The sequence below is a fragment of the Anser anser genome (genome assembly GCF_964211835.1).
Source record: "Anser anser genome assembly, chromosome: 4".
In the NCBI taxonomy this organism is placed as follows: Eukaryota; Metazoa; Chordata; class Aves; order Anseriformes; family Anatidae; genus Anser; species Anser anser.
In genome coordinates, this window is record NC_139724.1 from 14,963,073 (window position 1) to 14,985,137 (window position 22,065).

Below are 22,065 nucleotides of genomic sequence, written 5' to 3' on the forward strand. Positions count from 1 at the left end.
TGTGCTGCTACGAGCAGCAGCCCCCATGCCAGGCAGATTTTGCGTTTCCAACTCACCCAGACAGAAGAAATGTGAAGGCTGGTCTGCCTGTGCAGATCCTCTTCTGGGAATCGCTCTGCACAGCAGGCATATACACCAGGCAATTTATTGTACCTCCTCCTAACAGCTCCATTTGCCACCTCTTTAATACGTGAGGTTACTAGTTAAAAAACGAAAGCCAGGTTTTCTGAAGGGCCATTTCCTAGGTAGGCAGCTAAAGGAGGCAAGCTCTACTTCCTAAGTGCTGAGCACCTTAGAACTGTTACCAAAACCAAAGAAAACTGTTGGAACCTGAACCCTGTAGAAAATGCACTTTTCCCATTTGTCAAACAGCTGTAACTTTGTTCACCACACCATCAAATTGGGTCTTAGTGTGCTTTCCTTTGATCACATCGGAATTGGGCATTACATTTTTAATATCTGACAATTTTTCCTGGCTTTTGCATTGCTCTTACTTTGTGCAACAAAGACCATCACTTACTGTAATCCAGTGTAAGTAGCTAAACCGTGATCAGTTTAGGGTGGATTTTGCATGTTCTTTCCTGCAATCCCTATAGTGAGGCAATCTATCCTGATTGAACAAAGAATAATTATTTAATTAAAGATCCTCAACAGTCCTACATTATTAAACCAGCATAAAAAGACTCACATTGATTGTATATTCACTTTCAGTTAAGGTCTGAATCAGTATGCTAAGATCTAAAAATGAATGAACAGAATGAGTTTATTATGACTGTTGTTAAGTACTTACCCACTATAGGTAATAAATTATACATGTGGTTGCTTGTCATGCTTATTCTACAACATAATGTAACTTTTAGTTACTTTTTATTCAGTGGGATTTAATTCCCACTGCATCAGTCTTATGTTACTTTTAAAATATAGCACTGGAATTGCAGGGAAGCATGAGACTGAGACGCAAACTGGCCCTCAATGAATCTTTAAATCTGGAACTGAAGAAATATGGAGGTGTTGCTGACGTTTTTTTTTGTTTGAGGGGAGAATTGTTAAATGATGGATATCCTAAGCCCTGCCTATCTCAGAAGATGCATTTCTGAAGAGGTTCTCTATGTTGTCAATTATTTTTCCTGACCTGCAGCCACTACTCCACGTGCTCTTTCCGAGTCTCTGACAACCTCTGAAAAACCAATTGAACATCAACATGCCACGGCTAGAAAAAGCAAATACAAGCACTTGCTAAATATTGAGTTGAGATGTCTGCAGTTCAAAAATAAATGCTGTTTCAGCAAACAGCTGTGATATTGCAAAGTCTGGGAAAGCTGCTTTACAAGAAGTAACTGCAAGAAATTTACCTAACCATTAGGTATACAACCCTTTGCTTGATCAACTGCAGTTGATACTGCGACACCTACACAAAAAGAATATTTTTGTTATTAGATTGTTCTTTTCACCTAACTAGAAGATCCAGGATCTAAAAATCAAAGTTAAAGACTTTTGAAGAAAAGGTAAGGTCCAGGTTAGTTATTTGAAGTGGTGAGGATAGCCAGCCACAGGGAGAACTTGCCATGGGAGCTGCACCTCCATCATTTGAAACCTTCAAGAGGGATCTGGATGAGTTTCAGCAGAAAGTATCTGCTCAGGAAGCCCAGCCCATGGTCAGCCCTGTGCATCCACTGACTCAGTGAGGGATTTAAAGCAGCCACCAACATGCTGGAACAGAGACCGAGCGTAAGAGTATGCAGCATTCAAGGCCTGCACATGTTCCTCTCACCAGGTTATGGCCAGGGCCTGTTGCAGGCCTGCGGCCCTGAGGCACAGAGGGGAGGAAGACAAATGCTGAGCACGTACCGGTAGACATACACCTCAGAGAAGAAGCTATCAAGAAAGCCAGAACAGAAAACGAACCATTCAGACTATTGCAAAGTCCTTGCTTGCTCAAGTTAGCAACGAGCTCATGTTACCTTTTTTTTTTTTTTTCCATCCAGGTGTAGTGGGTTTACATGGCAAGGTTCTGGTAGTGGGGAGGCTGTAGGGGTGGCTTCCATAAGAAGAATCCAGAAGCTGCCCCATGTTGGATAAGGGCCTCGCAGCTTAAGGCTGTGGTCCCTCAAAGGGAAAGGGGGAGTGAGAGAGCGGCCGTGGTGGAGCTTGGCTGTCCACCTGAGTAAAACCACCACACCAGGGTACACTTGGATTAACAGCACGTTACAAGTTGGAGTGGTAGAGTAAGACTCTGCTGTTTCATTTCAGGGTTTCCACCGAGGGCCTGTCAGAAAACCGTAAGCAGCTCACGTGAGACACCTGCACAGCCGGTCCTTCACTGAAGGCAAGCTGCTCTCGGTTTTGTGCACTTTACAGCCAGCATTTTACTGCCAGGCAAGATAAACCTCATCTCAAGCTTGAATTTCTGGTGAAACAAATAGTTTTAAATAATCTTCAGAAGTACCCTGGAAGAAAGGCAGTACTCAGCACAGAGACTAAAGATGATTATTTATCCCTATTCTACAGCTTACCATCACTCTGCAAAATGAACTGATCGACCACTTCACACAAACATGAAATTACAAACTCAATTTCATTATTATTTAGCAGTTAAACCATGAAATCAACCCCCTTTCAATCTTTGTCTCCTCGACTTTAGACTTTCCTCTGGCTGAAACTGGATGTGTTTCACAAAGCATTGAAATTTGAAAGGAAAGGGATGAGGCACTTTGAAAATAAATAAAAATTGTAATTCTCATATGAAAAACTAGTTAGCATAGGAAACAACACTTCTACGGGTTATGTGGTGAATTTACATCATTCTTCGTACCAAAACACACATCTACAGAAAGTTAGAACGCTAAAGGAATGTTGAAAAGATGCCCCCATAGCGTACAATACCTAAAGCTTTCTAATAATATGTGCTCTCATCTATACGTTACTGTTCACAAAAAAAACCTTAAAGCACTAAGCTGTGGAATAAATTTTACATTAAATAAAAGAATGAACCATTCAGAAGGCAGACACAAAACCTGCTGTTGTATCTTTACCCTTTCTCCCTGTTTTCTCCCAAACCACCTCCTTATCATACACGTTTTAAAGCTATCATCCCTCCCTCTGCAGTGTGTGGCATGTACACCCTCACACACAAGCACAGCTGTGGGCCACACAAATGTGTTTTGCTCAGGAATTCAAAGTCCTGAGATGCTGTATGGGGTTTGGCTTTGCAGGCATGAAACCTTTACCTGAACAAAAGCTGATGCTGAGCCAAGGGCTGAACCCTACCTGTTTTTTTTTTAGGGTTTTAGGAGGCAGCAGGATTACATTGAAAGCCAGGCTGGATGGGACTTTGAGCAACCTGGTCTAGTGGGAGGTGTCCCCCATAGATCTCCCTTGCACCCCTCTTCACAAATAACCAAGCACACAGGTCAGCTCCTGCATGCAGTTTCAGGTCATAGATACATCTAGCACCACACCTCAGCTCCTCTGTCACAGCATCCACTTGAACAGCCACTAAAATTCCCTCTTCACTTCTACTTGGCTTCCAGTGCAAGGGTTTTTTTTCTTTTGCCCTTCCCTCACAGAGGCAAACAAAAAGATAATGCAACACTTCACTAAGGCCACTGCCAGAAAGCCACTTTCATTTCAAATGGCAACACTTCAACAAGGATGTCAACGAATTGTGAAGAGCCCAGAAAAAGTCCACAACTGCTCAAGAGATCAAAAACCTGCTTTACAGCAGGAAAAAAATCTGTTAAAAAAAAAAAAAACACACATTTGAAGAGAAGGCTGGGATGTGGCTAACTTGCTTGTGGCCATTAATTGCTTAAAAGGGGCAGAGGGAAGAGAAGTAGAAAGATAATGGGTAGGTATCTGTAAAATTAGCAAGAGAAGGCATTGAGAACTGAAATTTTACCAGTTCAGACTAGAAAGATCAGTTTGTCTTGTATTAAAGACAGCTTGTTGTTGCCACAAGATACAAAGGGATACCGTGGATTCCCCATAATCGGAAGACTTAAGGAAGAAATCCCTGTCCAAAAGATACAAAGTAGGTCAAAGCAAAGTTTGAGACCTGTTGCAAGGACCCCTGTACAAGTTTCTACACCCTGCATGCCACAGGAGACCAAACTACATGACCATAATAGCCCCAGTGGCCTTAAATCCCATGAAGTCACCATTACCTTCAGCTCACCCATTCATAAATCTGTTCTTATTTCTAAATGAGAACTTGCAAATACTATGATAGTGGTTTTAATTGATTGTTTTACTCCACAAGCAAGGAAGCTATAACTCAGTGAGAAACAGCATGCCTAGAATGCCAATGATTTGCAATTAACATATTTGAACAGCAGGGAGTCGCCTAACTTTCTTTCCTATTTTCATTTTGATTACTTGTGTATTTAGACTAATATGGAAGAAAGTTCAGATCTGATTTAAATCTGTGTGCACAGCACAGAAAGGAAAATTGCCAAGCAATAGTTTTGGTCACAGCATTGTGTGTGGAAAAAGATTTGTTTTCATTATTTTCTGTTTGCTGCTTTTATTTTTGAACAGGCAAAACAAAGATTATAAAAAAGAAAGGGACCATCTGCCTGCTTTGTTTGCTTTTTAAAAAAGTAACCTTCAAGACTCTGCTAGCTTAGTTCCCGTTCAAGAAAACACAAGAAACCTATGGCACAAGCACCCAGTTTGGGTCTCAGTTATTTGCTTTACTCTTGATCAACAGGGACACTTAGGGTTCTTACAGCAGGGACAGATGCACTGGGCGATGCTTCTAGGAAAAGCTTCTCGTTCCAAGAGCTTGGCACAAAGATTTTGGCCTCTGCTGAAGACCCCGTGACACCTGGAGAGATGCACAGGGACTTCTGCGCACACAGCTTCAGGGAGGTCGGCCCCTGCTAGCCTGGAAAGGTGCCCCAGGTTAGCCCAGGAAGAGCTAAGCCCACAAGCAGGAGAGCTCAGGGGTGCTCCTGTGCTCAAAAGGGGCACGGAAGAGAGGAGCAGGCAAGTGGCAGACAAAACAGCTTTGCAAACACCAAGCATGGGCTGCTTAGGCTTCCCTGCTTTCTCTACAAACCCTCACAGCAGAAGCCTTTTACAAACATTATACAGGCAGCATCATAACCAAATCCCCTGGGGGCTAAAGACATTTGCCAGTTCAATACACACATAGAGCTCTGAGAAACAGGCTCTGCCAGGCTTAGTTACTGCGACTCCAAAGGACACAATAGATCCCGTCTATCTGTACAGCTCGTCTGCATCACGACCACCCCTCTAAATTAAATATATCAGGCTCTGAATAAGCAACATTTTAAAATTGAATACACAGGGATTGGGAAGCCTGGAGCTGAGCTGTACAGCCTGTGTAATGTGCCCAGATATTCAATTATCATTAAAATTAATACGTAGGGCAACAACCAAATCCCCTGATAGGTTTTGATTATCTCAATCTGGGTATTTATCAGAATCACTCCAACACAGGGAGTCACCAAGCTCTGGCTGGCTGGCAAAGCAACCCCTTAGCCCACTTGGGTTTTCTTTACACTGAAAACAAGAACTGTAATGTGCTGGGGGGAAAAAGTACTGTATAAGAAAGGAGATGAGTATCTGAAGCTGTGCAACAAGGTTTGATCTGGCCTGAAATCCATTTCTGAATTAACTATTCACTCTGTTCCTGCTCAGTGGCTTTATAAACTCTGCCACACTACATCTCTGCAGCAGGCTGGCTGCAGCTACTGACCTGGTCTCAGTCACCCACCCTGCCATCTACCACTGGGTACCAGTGACTACAAGTCTTGTATATTCTGATCATCTGACAAAACATCTATTGAGATAGGCATGATCATCAGCAATTCTTTTCTAAAACTACTTATATCATTTTAGGTTGATTTTCTCAGTACTAGAACTGAAATCATCAGGGCTTTGCCCAAGTACTGTATTTAATATTAATATTATTTGTATATTGTTATTGTATATTAACATACAGCATTATTATATACTATTCATATTATATGTAATGTACATTAGTATATAATATTCATAATATATAAAATATGTAATATTAATAAGCTTGTTTTAATGATGTACAATAAACTCCAGACTTAGCAGAGCCAAAAAAAGAGAGATGCTGCCACTAAAGTTAACTACAGTTATTCAATCTGGCATCAAAATAAAGCAAACAGTAAACCAGAAGGAGACTGTATAATGAAGTGACTTTATCTCACAGGATTATACTTGTGGTTATGACTTTAATTGTGTAGTCTAGAAGGATTTGCAATAAACTGAATAATCTCGCATTATTGTAATGATTTGTAATCACAACACCGGCTACGATTTACAGGCTTACTATACATTTGCATTGCAATCAACTAAAACAGTCAGTGCATGCCCTACAATTCGTAACAGCACTTAAAATTACGTTTTGAACGGAGCTCCAACAGCTGCCCAGTCACAAACAGTTTGGAGGTTTGAAAACAAGGCAAAGAACTCTTAAGCGTGCACCTTCCCACTTTTTGAGGAAAATAAAGGTGATGAAACAAAATTGAACACCCCCAAGGTTTCTGAACAGAAGACCAAGGGCCACACTTTTGCTGTCCTTTACTGTCAGCTGAAGGACATGCATGCAATGCTGGATGCCATACACAGCAGCGCTTTGATGGCCCTCTAAACTTCAAGCGATTAACTTCAGGAATAACTCCCAGGCTCCAGCAAGAAACCTGGAGCACCACAGTGTCAGCACCAGGAGTTTGGAGACTGACTATGCAAAGACAACCCACAAAAACAGCTAACAAAAAAACCAAAGGTCCCACTGAAAAAGGCTGCCAGCGCAGGAAAAAGTGCTAGTTCTTCTGAAGCTGGAAGAAGACATAACTAGCTTAACTCCCTCTTTCCAGAAGGAGGCAATTTTCCCACCCCGCTTGGTATCTGATGGGTACGGATGCGGCTATGGGATTTCATCATCGTAGCAGGACTGCTCCTGAAGAGCAGCCCATGCACTTCATGTATCAGGGAAAATCAAACACCTACAAATCAATGAATTCTGTAAGACTGCTTTCAATAAATCGATATTTAAGTTACACCGAAGTCCTGTTAACACCTCCTCTCCCACTCCCCATTCTCAAACCCTCACTCACAGATCATTCGACTAGCTCGCAGCCCAAGGAGAGGCAGGAGAAGAGCTAAGCTGAGTAACATCGAGCCTGCAGCTCTTCCTCGCAAGCGGAACAGGACTGCAAATAGATTAAGTGCCCACCAACATCTCAAATCACATTAAGACATACTCTGTGCTGTCTCCTGCCAGCTGGATCTGCTGCACAGCATTACGGGCCTGTCAACATTACGGGTAAATAATATTACTGGAAGACCTTCAAGGATGAGAGCCAGGTCACTGGCCCCAAAACATTTTTGCTTAAGTCTATCGAGAACTTTTGCAGCACAAGGACTCAATCCTGCCCCTGCTTCAAAGCCAAGAATTCTCACCTTTGATACTACAGAAAAAAAGCATCCCAAGGAGGGTAATTATCCATAGAAAGCACACAGCTTCACAAGCTCCTGGTTTTTACTTGAGCACAGTAACAAACCTACAGGACACTATTTACTGTGTTTCAACATATAGGTAGTTCATAGTCAATAAGATGCACACTCCTGAAGTGAAGCCAAGCTTTAAAAATTGGTAATTTCTCTAACAATTTAAACATCTCTTCCATAATACAAAGAACAACTTGATTTTCTCTACCAGTGAAATTTTATTAAATCAAGAATTTAATATAATCAAAGCAGTGCCCTGGCACTTGCTGGAATAATCAACGCAGCATAGACATAAGCAAGAACAGACACGTCAAATGCACAAAGCATTGTGGCAAAAGCCAGCTATCTACTGCTGCTTGCTTTCTTGGAAAGCATCGAAAGGAGGTGAATCAAGTGCTCCACTGGGGGTGTTTCAGCCTGGTCTGGCAGCTGCAGTTTTTAGAAAGCCATCAGCAACCTCTACACGTCCCCACTGCTGCCCCTCTTCTGGGAGCTGCCCTGCTCAGCAGGCAATTCCTCATCCTCCCTCTGCAGAGGCATGCTGAAACAACTGGGAATGCCTGCTGCCTACCCAGCCCCAGGACTGATTCTGACCGCCTGCAGCTATCTGGCAACTTGTCCCTGCATTACCGCTTACAAGTCATGAAGATCATCCAGGAGTAGGTCTGAAAAGGTGAAGATGAAACCCTGCAAGATGCAAGTCTCGTTCACTCCCAACACTTTTCTACGTCACTGACGTGGTTGCAGTAAGCTACCTTGAAATAAAAATAAGGAACAGTGATTTTACCACAGTACTTTCAACATTAAAACCAACAGGCCTCATGATTACTGACTGCTTTAGTGAAACACACTAGATAATATAGCTCAGCATGCTTTTTTTCCCCCAAAATCAAGAAGTCTAAGATAAATTAAGACAGTATGAAACCAAAATATTTTGAGGTAAAAAGAGCTTCCAACTAAAATACCAGCATTTTCTCTTGTTGGCTAAAAACCCAGTCCCACCCTCCTCTTTTGTATGCGTGTGCATAGGCTACAGAAACTTAAGAACATCCATTTCTGCAACCAGGTCAAGCAAACAACACGCACGATAGCTGCCATTTTCAATCTCTGAAACTCCTGGCCATTCCCATTAAATAACTTGAAAACAGAAGTAAGTTTGCTTGAACAGTCTTACATGTTTGGCTGCTGAACTGTTTCTTGAACAGCCACACACCAGGAGTTTGTAGTTATACAGAAGTCAATCAAAAAGCTATCCTGAAGTTTCCTTTGTTTTAAGGTAGCTGATTGGCCTTCAAAAAGCCCTCTAATTTTTATTGTCATCTTTCACTGTCCAATACACAAGGCAACCACTAGCCATGAAGACAAAATAGCATCTCCCATTTTAACACACTATTTTCAGGAATTCTGCACTCTAAAATGTTCACCTTCTAGACTAAAATTTACCATGCTTTTTTTTTTTTTCCCCTGAAGTCAGCATTCATTCTATTTCATGCTTTTTGAGCTGGCTTTCCTGAATGAGCAACATGAAAAGAAAAGTAACTTTCCTCCATTATAAAAAGAACACTAAATAAAATACAAGATTGCAGTCCTGAATTTATTTCCCCAAAAAAAAGCCACTAATCTAAATAAAAATATATGCAGTCAAAGGGGACAAGACCAAGGCCACTGCATTTTAAGTCATATAAACAGATTATGTGATTACACTGTAAGTACTCCAGTGATTTATATATAAATATATATTTAGGATATGAAGTAGTAAGTAGCATAAGTAACATAGCACAAATTCATCAACATAAGCTATAAAATCCTAATGCATGTTTTATAAACCCTGGGCTGTGGCACATGTATTCTGTAACGACAGTATTTTATTCTACAAAATTTCAGATTCTTCATGACAGCACTATGTTTATACATTTTAATTGTATGGTTCCTAGCTGTTGGATACCAATATTTCTGGAACTGGCAAAAAAGTAACACAGAAAACAATGGTATTAGAAGATAAAGCTCTTCAAAGCTCTCATCCCCAAATGTAATTCTTAGACACTGGAGAAATAAAAAAAAGACTTTTTAGCATGAAAGGAGATTATTGTTTGCCGGATGAGCCTAACGCAGACAACTGTATTTACAAAAAGATACACTGAAGGATCAGCCTTCATTTCTTCTGTGGTAGGTTTTCAAGACCAGGATAGTAATGTATAATTCTAGTAATACAGTTCTAACAGAGATAAAGATTTGCTTTATTCTTAATCTTGTAAGTATTAATTTATTTTACAGTACTTCGGAGTATTCCAGGCATTTTAGAGCTCCTTTAATAAGACCTATGCCTTGCCAGATGCTGCTACCAAATGAAGGCTTGATTGATGTCAACAGTGTACAAACCAAAGGGCAGGTAGACAAGAGTCCAGGACAACAAATTTAAGAACACGCTCAAATGGAGTGAGAAGATTTAACTTCAGATGGGAAAGATAAGGGAAAGGACAAAAATAAAATTGTGAGGATGTTCAATGAAAACTGTTCTACAGCACGAGGTACTCTACCTTAAAAGAAGCTACATACCATAGGTGATCTCTTACAGGCATCAGAAAAGCTGGTCTTAAATACAGGGTGTTGGATGAGTACAATGGCAATGTTTGTAAGCAGGGCAAGAAAAAAAAAAAAAAAAAATCAAGAGATCAGAATTGCAAAAGGAGACCTTACCCCAGATAGAGTTAGGAGAGGATTCCAATCTACAGCAGTTTGTATGCAGGGCTAGAAGAGGGCAAAACAGATTATCTGGTCTGCTCCTCGCTCCTCCAGAAGAGATCAACTCTGCGTGTCCAGAGTATGAGAAATGACAGTCTGACCTGCTATTAGAGACCTCCCGGGAAGGAAACCCCACATCTGCCCCAAAGCTGGACCAGTACGAAGTACTTTTCATCAAATTTCACTTGAATCAGCTTAGCTGGATTACCCAGTTTGCTTCAAATAATTCACAGATGCAGACCATGTTTCTCACTAATCTGTGTATGCTCAAAAGTATGTGCAAATAAATAGCCAAGTTGCAGGGTTTTGTATCTTTTCACCTACTCAAGTCCTACTTTTATATCTAGTATGCTCCCTGCTGCAGTATGAAATGTATTCTTGCCATGTGAGCATATCCCTCTGCTTCCTCTTCCACACTGGTCACAGCCGAGCGGCGGCATTTGCAGGAGAAAACACGGGCTGCCAGAAGTACTGCCCTGAAAATGCCAATTATAATCATAGCTACACGACACAGCTCAATGGTGCCAAGAATCCTTCTCCTCCCGTTCCCCCTATCCCTCCCCCTTTATTTTATTTCTAACCCCGAGGGCAAACACTGCCTCCAATCCAGGATTCCTGCCTAAAATCTCTATCTGAACCAAGATCGACAGAGAAAAAACATGAATCTATTCGCAAGCCATGCTGAGTAATCTAAAGCGCCGTTACTTTTAACTTCAAAGAGGCACCCTAGGGTACCCGTCCTCAAAAGGACGAGCCAGAAATGCTCACCCCTACTCACCCCTACCCACCCCTCGCCAAAATAAATAAAGAACCAAACCTACTGAAGTCCTGCAGAAAAAAACAACTTGGAGAATCAAACCGTTTGAATTCACTCCCCCTGCTTCCAGGATTTGTCCTTACTGAGCACCAAAAGCGGGGGCAATCGCTTTCCCTCTTGCAATTCACATGCAGCAAGTCAGCTAGCGCTCTCATTTTCTGCAATGAATAAAGAATTGAGTGATCCCATCATCCTCTAACATCTCCGCAGGACAAGATTCCTCAGCGCATGTTTATTTTCGTGTCTGAGCCTAAAAAAGCCCAGAACGTGGAGCTGTGCAGTGAGCCACAGCACACAGCCAATGCTCCAAGGAGCATGGAGGCTTTCCTGCTCTGTGACACAGGAAGTTCGAGAAAATCAACGTGAGGTGGAAGAGATGGGAATAAAGTACAGAAGTAAAGCAGGTATGAGGTGCTCCAATTTGGAAAGAAAATAGTGCTCCAAGGTTGTGAAGAAATAATTTTGAAAAATAAACCCTGAAAGGAGCCAGGGTCTGGAACAAGTAAATCAGCACTACCATGGCCACTGAAACACATCAGACATAATTGCTAAATCAAGCCAGTGAAAACAGCATTTATTTTAATCAGCAACTTTTGCAATTATCCGGTTATTGTTAAAAGTGGCTGTGCTTTTACCTGGTCAGAGGGAGACGGAAGAGCACAGGTTTACACGGAGCTCTTTGTAGCTTCCACCCCTGCTATGGCTTTGCGGGGAGCCCAAATGCATCACGCAGAGCCTCCTGCCAAATCAAGGGAGGTAACGCAGCGATTCAGCCTGCAAACGCTGTCTGATCTGACCCAACTATTTCTCTCACAGCACCTCCTACTTCTATGAGTCTCCATATGATAAAAAATACATTTGGCACAGGCAAATACAAGCAGTTTCTGCAGGGAACAGACATTTTTTGTCCCAGCCGCACATAATGCATGCAAACCTCTAGTATGCCCAACATTGATAACACTATGCAGCACTTCAGGAATTAGTCTGGAGGTAACAGAGGCTCTGCAGGCCTTCCGTACAGGCAGGGGTTTTAATAAAGAGGAGGCCAGGCTTTTCTGATAGAACCTGTGGTAATTCCAATAACCACCTTCAGATTAAAGCAAACTTACTCCAGCTGCAGAGCCAAGTGGGAGCTGTCCCTTCAGATAGATTCCCTACTCACAAGCTGTGAAAGGGGTGGCATTTCCACACCAATCACGTCCAGCTGGCAGGGAGAAGGTCCCTTTTCTGAGTTCCACTGCTGCACTGACCTTACGAGGACTTCACTCAAGCTTTAACAGATATAACAGCAGGTTTAAGAGCCACATATGACTGCTGAACTGCACACTGCCAGGAAAGCCATCCTGGGGTAACAAGAAAAACAAACTACCAGGATTCATTAATTCTTTGGGGCGAACCAGCAGAAAGAAGCACCTTTGCCTGCAGCAACATCTGGATCCTCACTCCAGGAGGCTTCATTTCTACCCCTGCTTGGCCACTGCATATTTCATTTCCACTGGCCTCTCAATGCTCCATCTGTATAAAGAGAGATTTTTCTTACCTTCCACGAGTATAGGAAAAATGAAACACAGCAAGGCTGAAAGAATATTGGATACTGCCAAAATCTATACCAAATAAGCATCTAGCTAGGCAAAGCTCTGCAGAGACAACCCTGAAGTGCTTCTATCCTTTCCCCTAAAACCCATTATCCCAAAGATAAGCTGGTACAGCCTGTTTTATGGCAGACCAAGGTCTCATCTCGTAGGGACTAAAGCAGCTGAGGTGCTTTATTTGGAATTAGAGCTATGAAACAGGCATACCTCTAAAGCCTAATTTGTATCCAGGCTGGAGCATTGGTCTCCTTCTCCTACCACTACTTTCATTTCCTAAGGTAGAGAGTGCATTTTTCTCCTTGTGTTCAGCAAATACGAGGTGAACAACGGGCTAAATGAGTGCAGCTGGATCTCTCTGGAGCATGGAATGACTTACAGCTTCACTACACATGAACTACCATGGCATACAGCTACAACAAATTTAGAATATGACACCTACTACAAAGGATCTGCCAAAAACAACTTCATTTGGTATGGCTGGACCTCCTCACCCAACTGTTTACCTTTTTTTTTTTTTTTTAAGAATAAATAGGGAAATTATTCTCAAAACTTTCCCCCTTGAGCCTCTGTGATGTACTGAAAACCTCTCCCAGGCATTTCCACAAAACTACCAAGTCTAAATGCTTACTAAGCTTACTAAGCTTACTCAGCTAATGAAGCTGAGCTCCTCATGCAATCTCCTAACAGATGTGGTTCTAGGACAAAGACTAAATTTCCTCAATATTCATAATAAAAAACAAGTGGAAAAGTAGCAACAGAGGTGAAAGCTGCTTCAAAAGCTAATGTATCTCCAGCTGGAGCGATATTATTATTGAAATTGCTACCAAATACTATTTGAATATATGTGAATAGACTCTACAGGAAATACAAAATACCACACATCTGTACGTGGTCTGTGTTTCCACACCTAGGAGTACTGCAAAGCATTACACACTACAAGATTTCTGCTCCTTTCCTTCATAGGGAACAGTGCAGACAGACAGACCTTCCAACATTTCTGTAAGATGTCCTGAGATAAGTTTGTTTGAGAATACTTCGAAAAACAGCCTACATTATCTCTAATCCCAAAGCTCCCCTCTCCTTTCCTAATTCAAATAGTGAAGTAACAGTTAAGTATTTACACAAGGTAGATCTTAAAATTATCAAGCGCACAACAGTATGGCTGCAGAACAGCTGACTGCAGAGCAGATAAGGGGGTTAAAGAATTAGGCCTGGAAAGTCTTTTTCAGTACTTGTAAAATACTGCAAATATATTAGGCCAAAAGAAACAACTGGGCTAAGCTCATGGATTTTTATGACGTCCCATGAAAACAAAGAAGATTAAGAGGAGATTTCTGGAAACTCAAAAACCAACTGCCTGATTCACTTTGTATTTGTGGAAGTTAAATTAAGGAAAAAAATCCTCCCTATTGAGTCAGTAACCATTAATTTGGCATTCATGAGTATACTTCCAGGTGCTGTTTGGAAACTGAGCTTGTAAATAAAGAAAAGTTTCTCTAAATAATGAAAAAACAACTGAGGCTTGTAGATAAGATATTTAGCTTTTCATTTACTCATCTACACATACAGACCCAGATAACCAGTCCTGAAGTGTTCAGAAGATATTTCTCTACTGATATCCCTGTAAGGACACTTGGAGGCAGCAACTGCTTTACACCCTAGGAAAAATACTGAGGTAAGTATTCAAAAGGGAGAACGCAGACATTAAGAAGTGGACATCAGGATCTTTGCAGCGTGATAAGATGCCAACATACTGCTCTGCCAGCACATCTGGAGCTGGTTATTCCGATGCTCACACATGCAAGGGGAGCAAGTTTAGTTCTCATCTTTAAATCAAGAGAAAAAAATATCGCTAAAGACTCCAACCACAACAGGCTTACATCTTGAACCGAGTTCAGGATGAACTAAGCTCCCCACGTGCTTTTACATTCCTGGCATAACCAGGGCCTGCAAGCATGCAGCTTGTCTGAGTGAGGCTGCCATTTCTACTCTTATCTACACTTATCTACTTACTTTATTTGTAGATAAAAAAATCAAAGCCAGATTTGAATTTGCTCTGTAGTATAAATGCATGGGGTTGACTGTGCTTTATATAAACACTGCCACCATTTTTATGACAACCAAAGTGGAGTGCAAGACAATTCTGCAGCCCATTTCAGCCGGTGTCTAAAATCTTACAATACCACATTCCTGAAAGCTGCTTTGTTGGAGGGCACAGCTGTGCAGCATTTCTATCTCAGGATGCTTTCTCACATCACAGTGCTCATGGCTCCTAGAAATTGACAGGAACACTCCACATTTTGCAGAAACCAACCTTGCAAGGCTATCAAAGCTCTCCGATACATCAGAGCCTGAAGGATGCCCCAGTCAAACCAAGGCCAAAATTCACAGCAGCAACTGCTCACACGATTCAGTCAGGCCAAGAGTATTAACACACCTGAGCTCTGTATTTATTTCAGGTATCAAATTAGGACGCCAGGTTCCTTCAGCCTGCGGTACAATTAAAGGAAGGGACACAGGCTCTTCAAGGCGCTTAAAGCTTACCTCCTGTTCCAGTGCTGTCAGCTGCCAGAACTTTATCCGGAGCCTTAGAAGTATTTCTGAACAGCTCTCTTTGTTTGAAGAGAACAGTAATGCTCCAGACTCTGTTTCAGAAGAAAACTTGCAGAAAACTGTTGCACCCCGAAAGCTCAAGAATCAGAATTTATCACTTAAAAAAATGTAAATAACCTCATGGCTTTTTTGGTGAGGGGAGGAGCGAGGGCGCTCACTCATGATTTATTTTAATACTTGTGACTGGCTCTACTGCATAAATAAATCAATCCCCCAGCCACACAGCTCCATTTTTCCAGTCACAGTGTGTTGTCATATGTGTTTTGTTGTTTTTTTTTTCTTTCCATTGCCAACAAATCACTCCAGGGAATTTTGAAGCCCAGTAGTATACTTTCCGAATGGAAACGATTAGTATAATTTGGGTGAAAAAGTAAACAACAGACTTACCCCATTTTTTGGGTAGGCTATCCATCCTAGATCCCCCATCACTGTGCGTGAGTCCAGTAAATTCACTGTAAATAAGAAAAAAATGTTAAGGAAGATGTATGGGTTACAAATTTCAGTAAACATTTCAAGATTTGGGTGGCTATGGTAAACAGGCTGTTTATAATTAACCACGGAAGTTGGATTTTTTGTGAAGCAGAACAACAAGACAATAACTCCTCTAACAATGAAGTCATACCCTTTGAGATCTACCCGTGAAACAAAGCTGCACACGCTCTGAACTTCTGCAAGATCCAGATTTAAGTTCTTGTGATCTGGTCTTTTGGGGAGGGGAACAACTATATACAAGACCTACAGTATACAGGTACACACAAATTCATACATCAAGGCTTATACACACACATTTCTTCTTTTAAGGCGGTAGAGTCTTTAACATAACGAGGCCTTTAAGACAAAAACAAAACGAGAAACAATGTGCAGGGCATCCTAGCTATTGTGGATTCAACTTTCAGAGTATTTTCTGTGGCAATAGTACACTATTTTCTTTCCCTTGCAAATTTTTCTAAGTCTTGACAACTTCATTATAACATATCCAAGGGATCACCATCTTTTCCACCCAAAAATGCAGTGTGGCTCTGTTAAGTCAGGTAAGCAATCAGCAAACAAGTTACATTAAAGAGCAATAAATTATTCCCGAGTTTACAATATTTTCCCTCATATTGCCTGAAATACTCAGTACTTGAGTACAAAGTGTCAAATAATTAAAAAATAAATCCATACACAATTCAGCTGAGGAAAACTATAGCAGCTTTTGGTGATGAACTTCCCAGCGTCATCTCTTGTACCCAGGGCTTTAAATCTCCAAGTTAAAAAACAGACTGAATCCACAGCTGTTACACAGAACCTCAATCTAGGAGGAACTTTCTACTATAAAAGCACACAAATTCCTTCTCTGAACTACAACACATGCTTCCAACAGCATAGTTGTCTGCATAACACAAACTCACATTTTGAACCCATGTCCCTCCTGAAAAGGAACCAATTTCCCCAACTCTTCAGTTGATGGTCTCCACTGTACGTATTCTTTAAAAATCCCACCAGAGGTTTTCAAAATCAGACTTTCAAGACCTTCAAGCCTGTGATGAGCTAGCCCGAGAATAAGCTTGAAATGAGTAGAGGATGTCACACGCTCCTTTAGAAATTAAACCATTTATGTAGGTACTAGAAAATTGGTAGAGAAACGGTATGTCTGTACAGCTATAAAGAATGGGAATATCAATCCTCTTCCCTGGAACTCTTACAAGGTTTACTGGCTGTCTCTGCACAGCCAAACACACACCGGTGCAAACGCCAGGCATACAGACCCTCACACCAGCCCAGGTCATCCTGCTGCAATCACCATAGACAACATTAAAATGTTGCCCACTGAGTTCTTCAGACATCATAATTACACTATTTGCAGGGTACCTGCTCGCTATAATACAAACACACCGATTGAGTTCCTGTAATTAGCATTCTGCTTCAAAGTGCCTTTTTCCCCTGATGAGTCAAAGACCTAAATGTACAGAAGCATAAGGATTTAATAGCAAACCATATTATATACGTAGGGGCAAGAGTAATAAAACATGAAGTACATTATACCAAAATAAAAAGCATGCTCCTTTCAAATGTTAAGGAGAATTAAAAAAAAAGATAAAAAAAATGATTGGACAACAGATCTAGCCTGAAAAAACAAAGTTATCAGAATCAAGTTGGTCTTAATCACTGTATTACACAGAAAGCTGACAACTCTGTGCCCATTGTATGCAAAACCAGCCCAGAAGGCAGCACTGAGGCAGAAAAATTAGTCCTCAGCCCTGGCATCAAACACTTGTAAAATATTTGTTTATCTAGATATTTGCAGTGGATGCAATTATGAATACATCATGCTATCACAGGGCATGTAGATGTTCTGCCATGTCTGGTACTGCTTCTAAAACAGAAAACACAGCTGGGGGCTCACAATGCTACCAAATTAGAGGACATCCAGTTGAAACAACACTCGGGGATTTTACTGAAGTCTGTTCAAAATAAGGAAACAAAATCAGGTGGCTTTCCACCCCGCAGTCTAAGCGATGTAGAAGTATTGCTATCATCTCCCATTACAGATGTCACCCCGTAACAGCCAGCTCTTCCCCTCCTGAAGGTTCAGGTTCATTAATTTCTCCTGCTCCAGCTGAAGTCAAACATCAATACCCAGCTGCTCCTAAATCATACTGTGCTTTCTCCTTTTTAATGGGATAACAGGGGCGATCTTAAAATATTCTTTAAAGCAGGACACAAACAACATGTCCCATAATGTACATGTATACCATTTCAAAAAGGAGGGGGAAGGACTGCTGCTGCCAACAAAATGGCAGGATACCCAAATTCCTTCTATTACAGTCACTGTAATTAAACCATGCAGAGCAGTATATTCCTGTCCTAAGTTGCAATGGATGCAAAACAAGTATTGATCTACATTGTACAACTTAATTAAAACTTGTCCCGAAGATGCTGCTAATGAATGTAATTAGATGGTACGTTTGACGCCACAAAGTTCTTCATGACATGCTAATTAAGAAAAGCAGCAGAAAAAGTGCTTTTATTCAAACATCAGATCATAAAAAGAACATGAGAAAACTAAATATTGAATTATCTTTCTATCAATGACAATTTTTAAATCGCTGTTATTAACTTCAATTTCAAAATAATTTTCTGCATATGAAAAGATAACACAACCCATTCAGCTCTAACTCCAGTCAGTGGAAATTCTTCTGTCGGTGAGTCAGCCGACGGCGCTGAATACTAAATCTCCAGTTAGGAAAGAGGCATTTCCTCTCTTTTTTTCCCAATAGGATCCTAAATAGAGCAAGACAAATAGGAAGGGATGAGATACACCTTTTGACGGGCACAGCACAGGAGCCCAAATTCACATGCCAGGAAAACAAAAGCCGCCAGTGACTTGGAGCTCTCCCTGTGTCTGGAGACCTGCAAGGCTCCCAGGATAATTCAGATGGCTCCGAGGGGCTGTTGCAGTCACAGCAGACTCCCTGGCTGCCCCATAGGCTTCTGCCCAGAGTTACCTTCACAGCATATCTTCTAAAATACTGCACCGTATCGATCTGCTGAGGAGCTTATTTAGCTAGTAGTTATGCAAAATCGTCAGCAAAGATGGAAACGTTTTGCTTTCAGAATCCCCCAAATTCCTGTATGAACAAACAGAAATCACCACTGCTCCATCCAGGTACGAGGCAGCTGCCTTTTCCGCATCAGCACCCCACCCAGCCATCTCTGGCAAATCCTCAATTCACTCGCAGTACTGCCACCTCCCAAATCCACCCTAATTCGGAGGGGCACCAGGCCGGAGCCCTGGTGACCCTGCTGCGATGCTGCGGCAGCTCCGCGCACAGGGGTACAGCGCTGCTGGAAACCTTGCTGCTGCTGGACTGGTTTTCCTTTAAAAACTGCAGATTGGCCAGGCTGGGAGAGAAACAGCAGGCAAATGGTAGCTAAGCACATAGCTACCACGTGGAAGGCACTGTTTTAGCAGAGGATTTATAGAAGAGCTGCTGCCATCACCACGAGATGCTTGCACCGCTTACCATATGGCTGCCCGGGAAGCTGTTCTGCACTGGAATAAAAAAGCTGAATCTCTCCAGTTTTACCCACAAAAAGGGGAAAAAAAAGACTAGGGGTCTCAGGAGCAGCGGAAGCAGTTCTTCCCCATCAAACCCGAGACAACTAGCAGCACACACTTGGCCACGGCTGTCTAATAGCTGACCACAGGAGGTGGTAGCTCAGGAAAACCTCCAGCTACATGCTTAAGGTTTACGTATTTTAGGAGGTCCAACGCCAGCTCCTGCACAGCTCAGGAGCCCTGGGCCAGCCCCAGTGCTACAGATACCCCACAAGCATAACCCAAACCTGTTCTCAGCAGCCCTGGGGATGCAGGCAAGCTCATCCCACTGAAGAAGTCTCTCCAGAAACTGCTAGTGACTCTGTCTGCCCCATAACCTTAAAAACCTCCAGAATAACAGAACTCATTTATTCCCACTTCCTTTCTCCTTGGCATCAGCTAGACGTGTCTCAACGAGCGAGAAACCTCAGAGCCCATAAGCACACTTAGCACCTGTATCTCTGCCAGAGCGCTTGCAGAAGCCACATGCATACATTCAAAAAATGTTTTTTGCTCATCTCTACCGGCAGTGCATCCATCCCACAAGCCCTAATTATTTCTAATGCTCAGTCAAGGGGAACACAAAACCGCACAGATCTATATCATCATTAACTTCCATGCCTTCAGGGTAGGATAAATGATGATTAAGTCTAAAGTCATACCACAGCCTTTTTTTCTTCTTCCTTTTTTTTTTTTTTTTTTAATACAGAATAATAGCCAGGGGAATTTGCATACACTCTTGTTCTCAGACAGGCTGCTTACTACGGGTGAGCAATCAACTTGGAATAAAACCAGAAGTGAGCTAAACCTTTGCCCTGAACTGTAGCTGGTGAATTAACAGTGTTTTTTTCACTCACGGATCCCTAACAGGCGATTGGATCTGACTTTTTACTCACATGTCCTCGTCGCACTCATACCACAGGCATTTAGCAGCTTCACCATGACGACACTAGGGTTGTGTCTGGAAGGAAGCGCAAGAAATGCCAGAGCCGACAGCATTCAACGCTGACCTAAGCCAACGCATCTGCCCACACAGCGCAGCATCCCAGCTGATGCTGCCACCTAAGACACGGAGCCACGTGGCAGCACCAGATTGCACAGCTGAAAGCAGGGCAGGTCTACCACAACAGCACCGCGGCTGGAGTTGAAGCCACCAGTTCATGGACTTCTGGTCACAGCACCTAAGTGGAAGGGCTCCTCTGGCTCTGGATCAGCCGAAGCAGCTTCAATTCCTCTGCTCCAGTTTCAAGCAGGGAAAGAAAACAACCTGAAAAAGAAAAATCCCCCAACCGCCAGGATAAAACACTGAGTGCTCGCGATCCTGCCAGCCACACATCCTCATGCTGTGTTGGCATCCAAGGATCCACCAGGAAAGCGTTCGTGGCTCAACCTGGGGAAAAGTCTCCGCAGGCATACCAAAGACTCAATCCTTCTGGGCTGCAACAGTCTTTGAGCTGATTTCCAATAAATCCTTATACATCAGCACCACTTGCAAGCAAAAGTTATCCACGAGGCATACCCTAGTGAAGTTATTCATGCCAAATCATCCTAGAACAGGCAGAATGGTCAAGATAGCATGAACTGATAGATTTTACATCTTGAAGCCATAAAGCCATATGAATTTTATTATTATTATTATTTCACTGAAATAAAACTAAAGTAAGAAGAAAAAAGTATCTTTGACCAAATCGATACCCTATCACAACATGAACGGGAGTAAAGAAACCTTCACTTAGAGCTTGAATAAATATTTCAAAACATCACATGATTTCATAACTAGCACATTCTTAAAGAAAAACACTTGAATGAAAATGTTTTGGTTATAAGAAACTGAAACAAAACACCGCTTTAATACATTTGTTATTAATTCAACAGGAATCCAAGCACTGTTTTCAGTAACCTGGGTCTGAACTCCTGCATGAAAAAAGGTGCGAATCGAGTGAGTGCTCCTGCATCCTCAAGGCTCCTACATCCTGCAGCTCCTGGCCTCCTCTGCACAGCCCTCCAGGCATCGCAGCCTTCTCACCCAGCCTGCTGCCTCTGCTCTCTCGTCTCCCTGGGCCCAAGGCAGGGGCATGGCTGCCAAACGTCACCTCTACCTGAGCTGCTTTCTCCTGCTGCTGCGTACCTCCCCGTCCTTCCTCCCGTGCTCCTGGAGTTCACAGCACTACCAAGACACACCAACTGCAAAGGACTCTCCATCATCATGAGTCAAAGTTTTTCTGCTTCATCAATCTTCGCCGCTTTTATCGCGGTATTGTTGCCGTTCGTTTCCCAACTGTTTTCCCTGTTGTGCCAAGTATTTCTTCAAAAGTATAAATCCAAGGCACTCCAACAAGTGACAGTCAAAAATAATCCAAGAAAGCAAAAACAAATGAAGAAATAAAACTCCTGAAAGAAATCAAAGCTATCAGGAAGCAGATGTTTTGTATTAATTAGCTACACTGAGTTGAGACAAAAAATAAGCAGGCAAGAGCCTCGGAAACATTTCCATCAGTGGAAACCAAGCTAGAGTGGAGCGCAAGCTGTAGCAGTACCTATTATTTATAGCCCACTGGAGGAAGAAAAAATACACTACTTAATGAACTCGCAAACTAATATTAACTGCAGATTTATATTTTATTATGTTGGCTTCGTTCTGCTTTTAGTTTTCTCATGATTCCCTTTTATAGCAAGTGCCAAAATGCTAGAATCTGCATCGCAGATTCATA

At 42.1% G+C, this 22,065-nt stretch overlaps 1 protein-coding gene across 16 annotated transcripts in view; it reads right to left on the reverse strand.

The window, feature by feature from the left end:
• EPHA5 (EPH receptor A5) overlaps positions 1 to 22,065 on the reverse strand; it is a 199,918-nt gene that overhangs the window by 169,299 nt on the left and 8,554 nt on the right. For all 16 annotated transcript variants that reach the window (XM_083832668.1, XM_083832662.1, XM_083832673.1 and 13 more), the window contains exon 2: positions 15,661 to 15,725. In XM_083832668.1, coding sequence (XP_083688794.1) covers positions 15,661 to 15,725 — 65 coding nt within the window. The remainder of the gene's footprint in view (positions 1 to 15,660; positions 15,726 to 22,065) is intronic.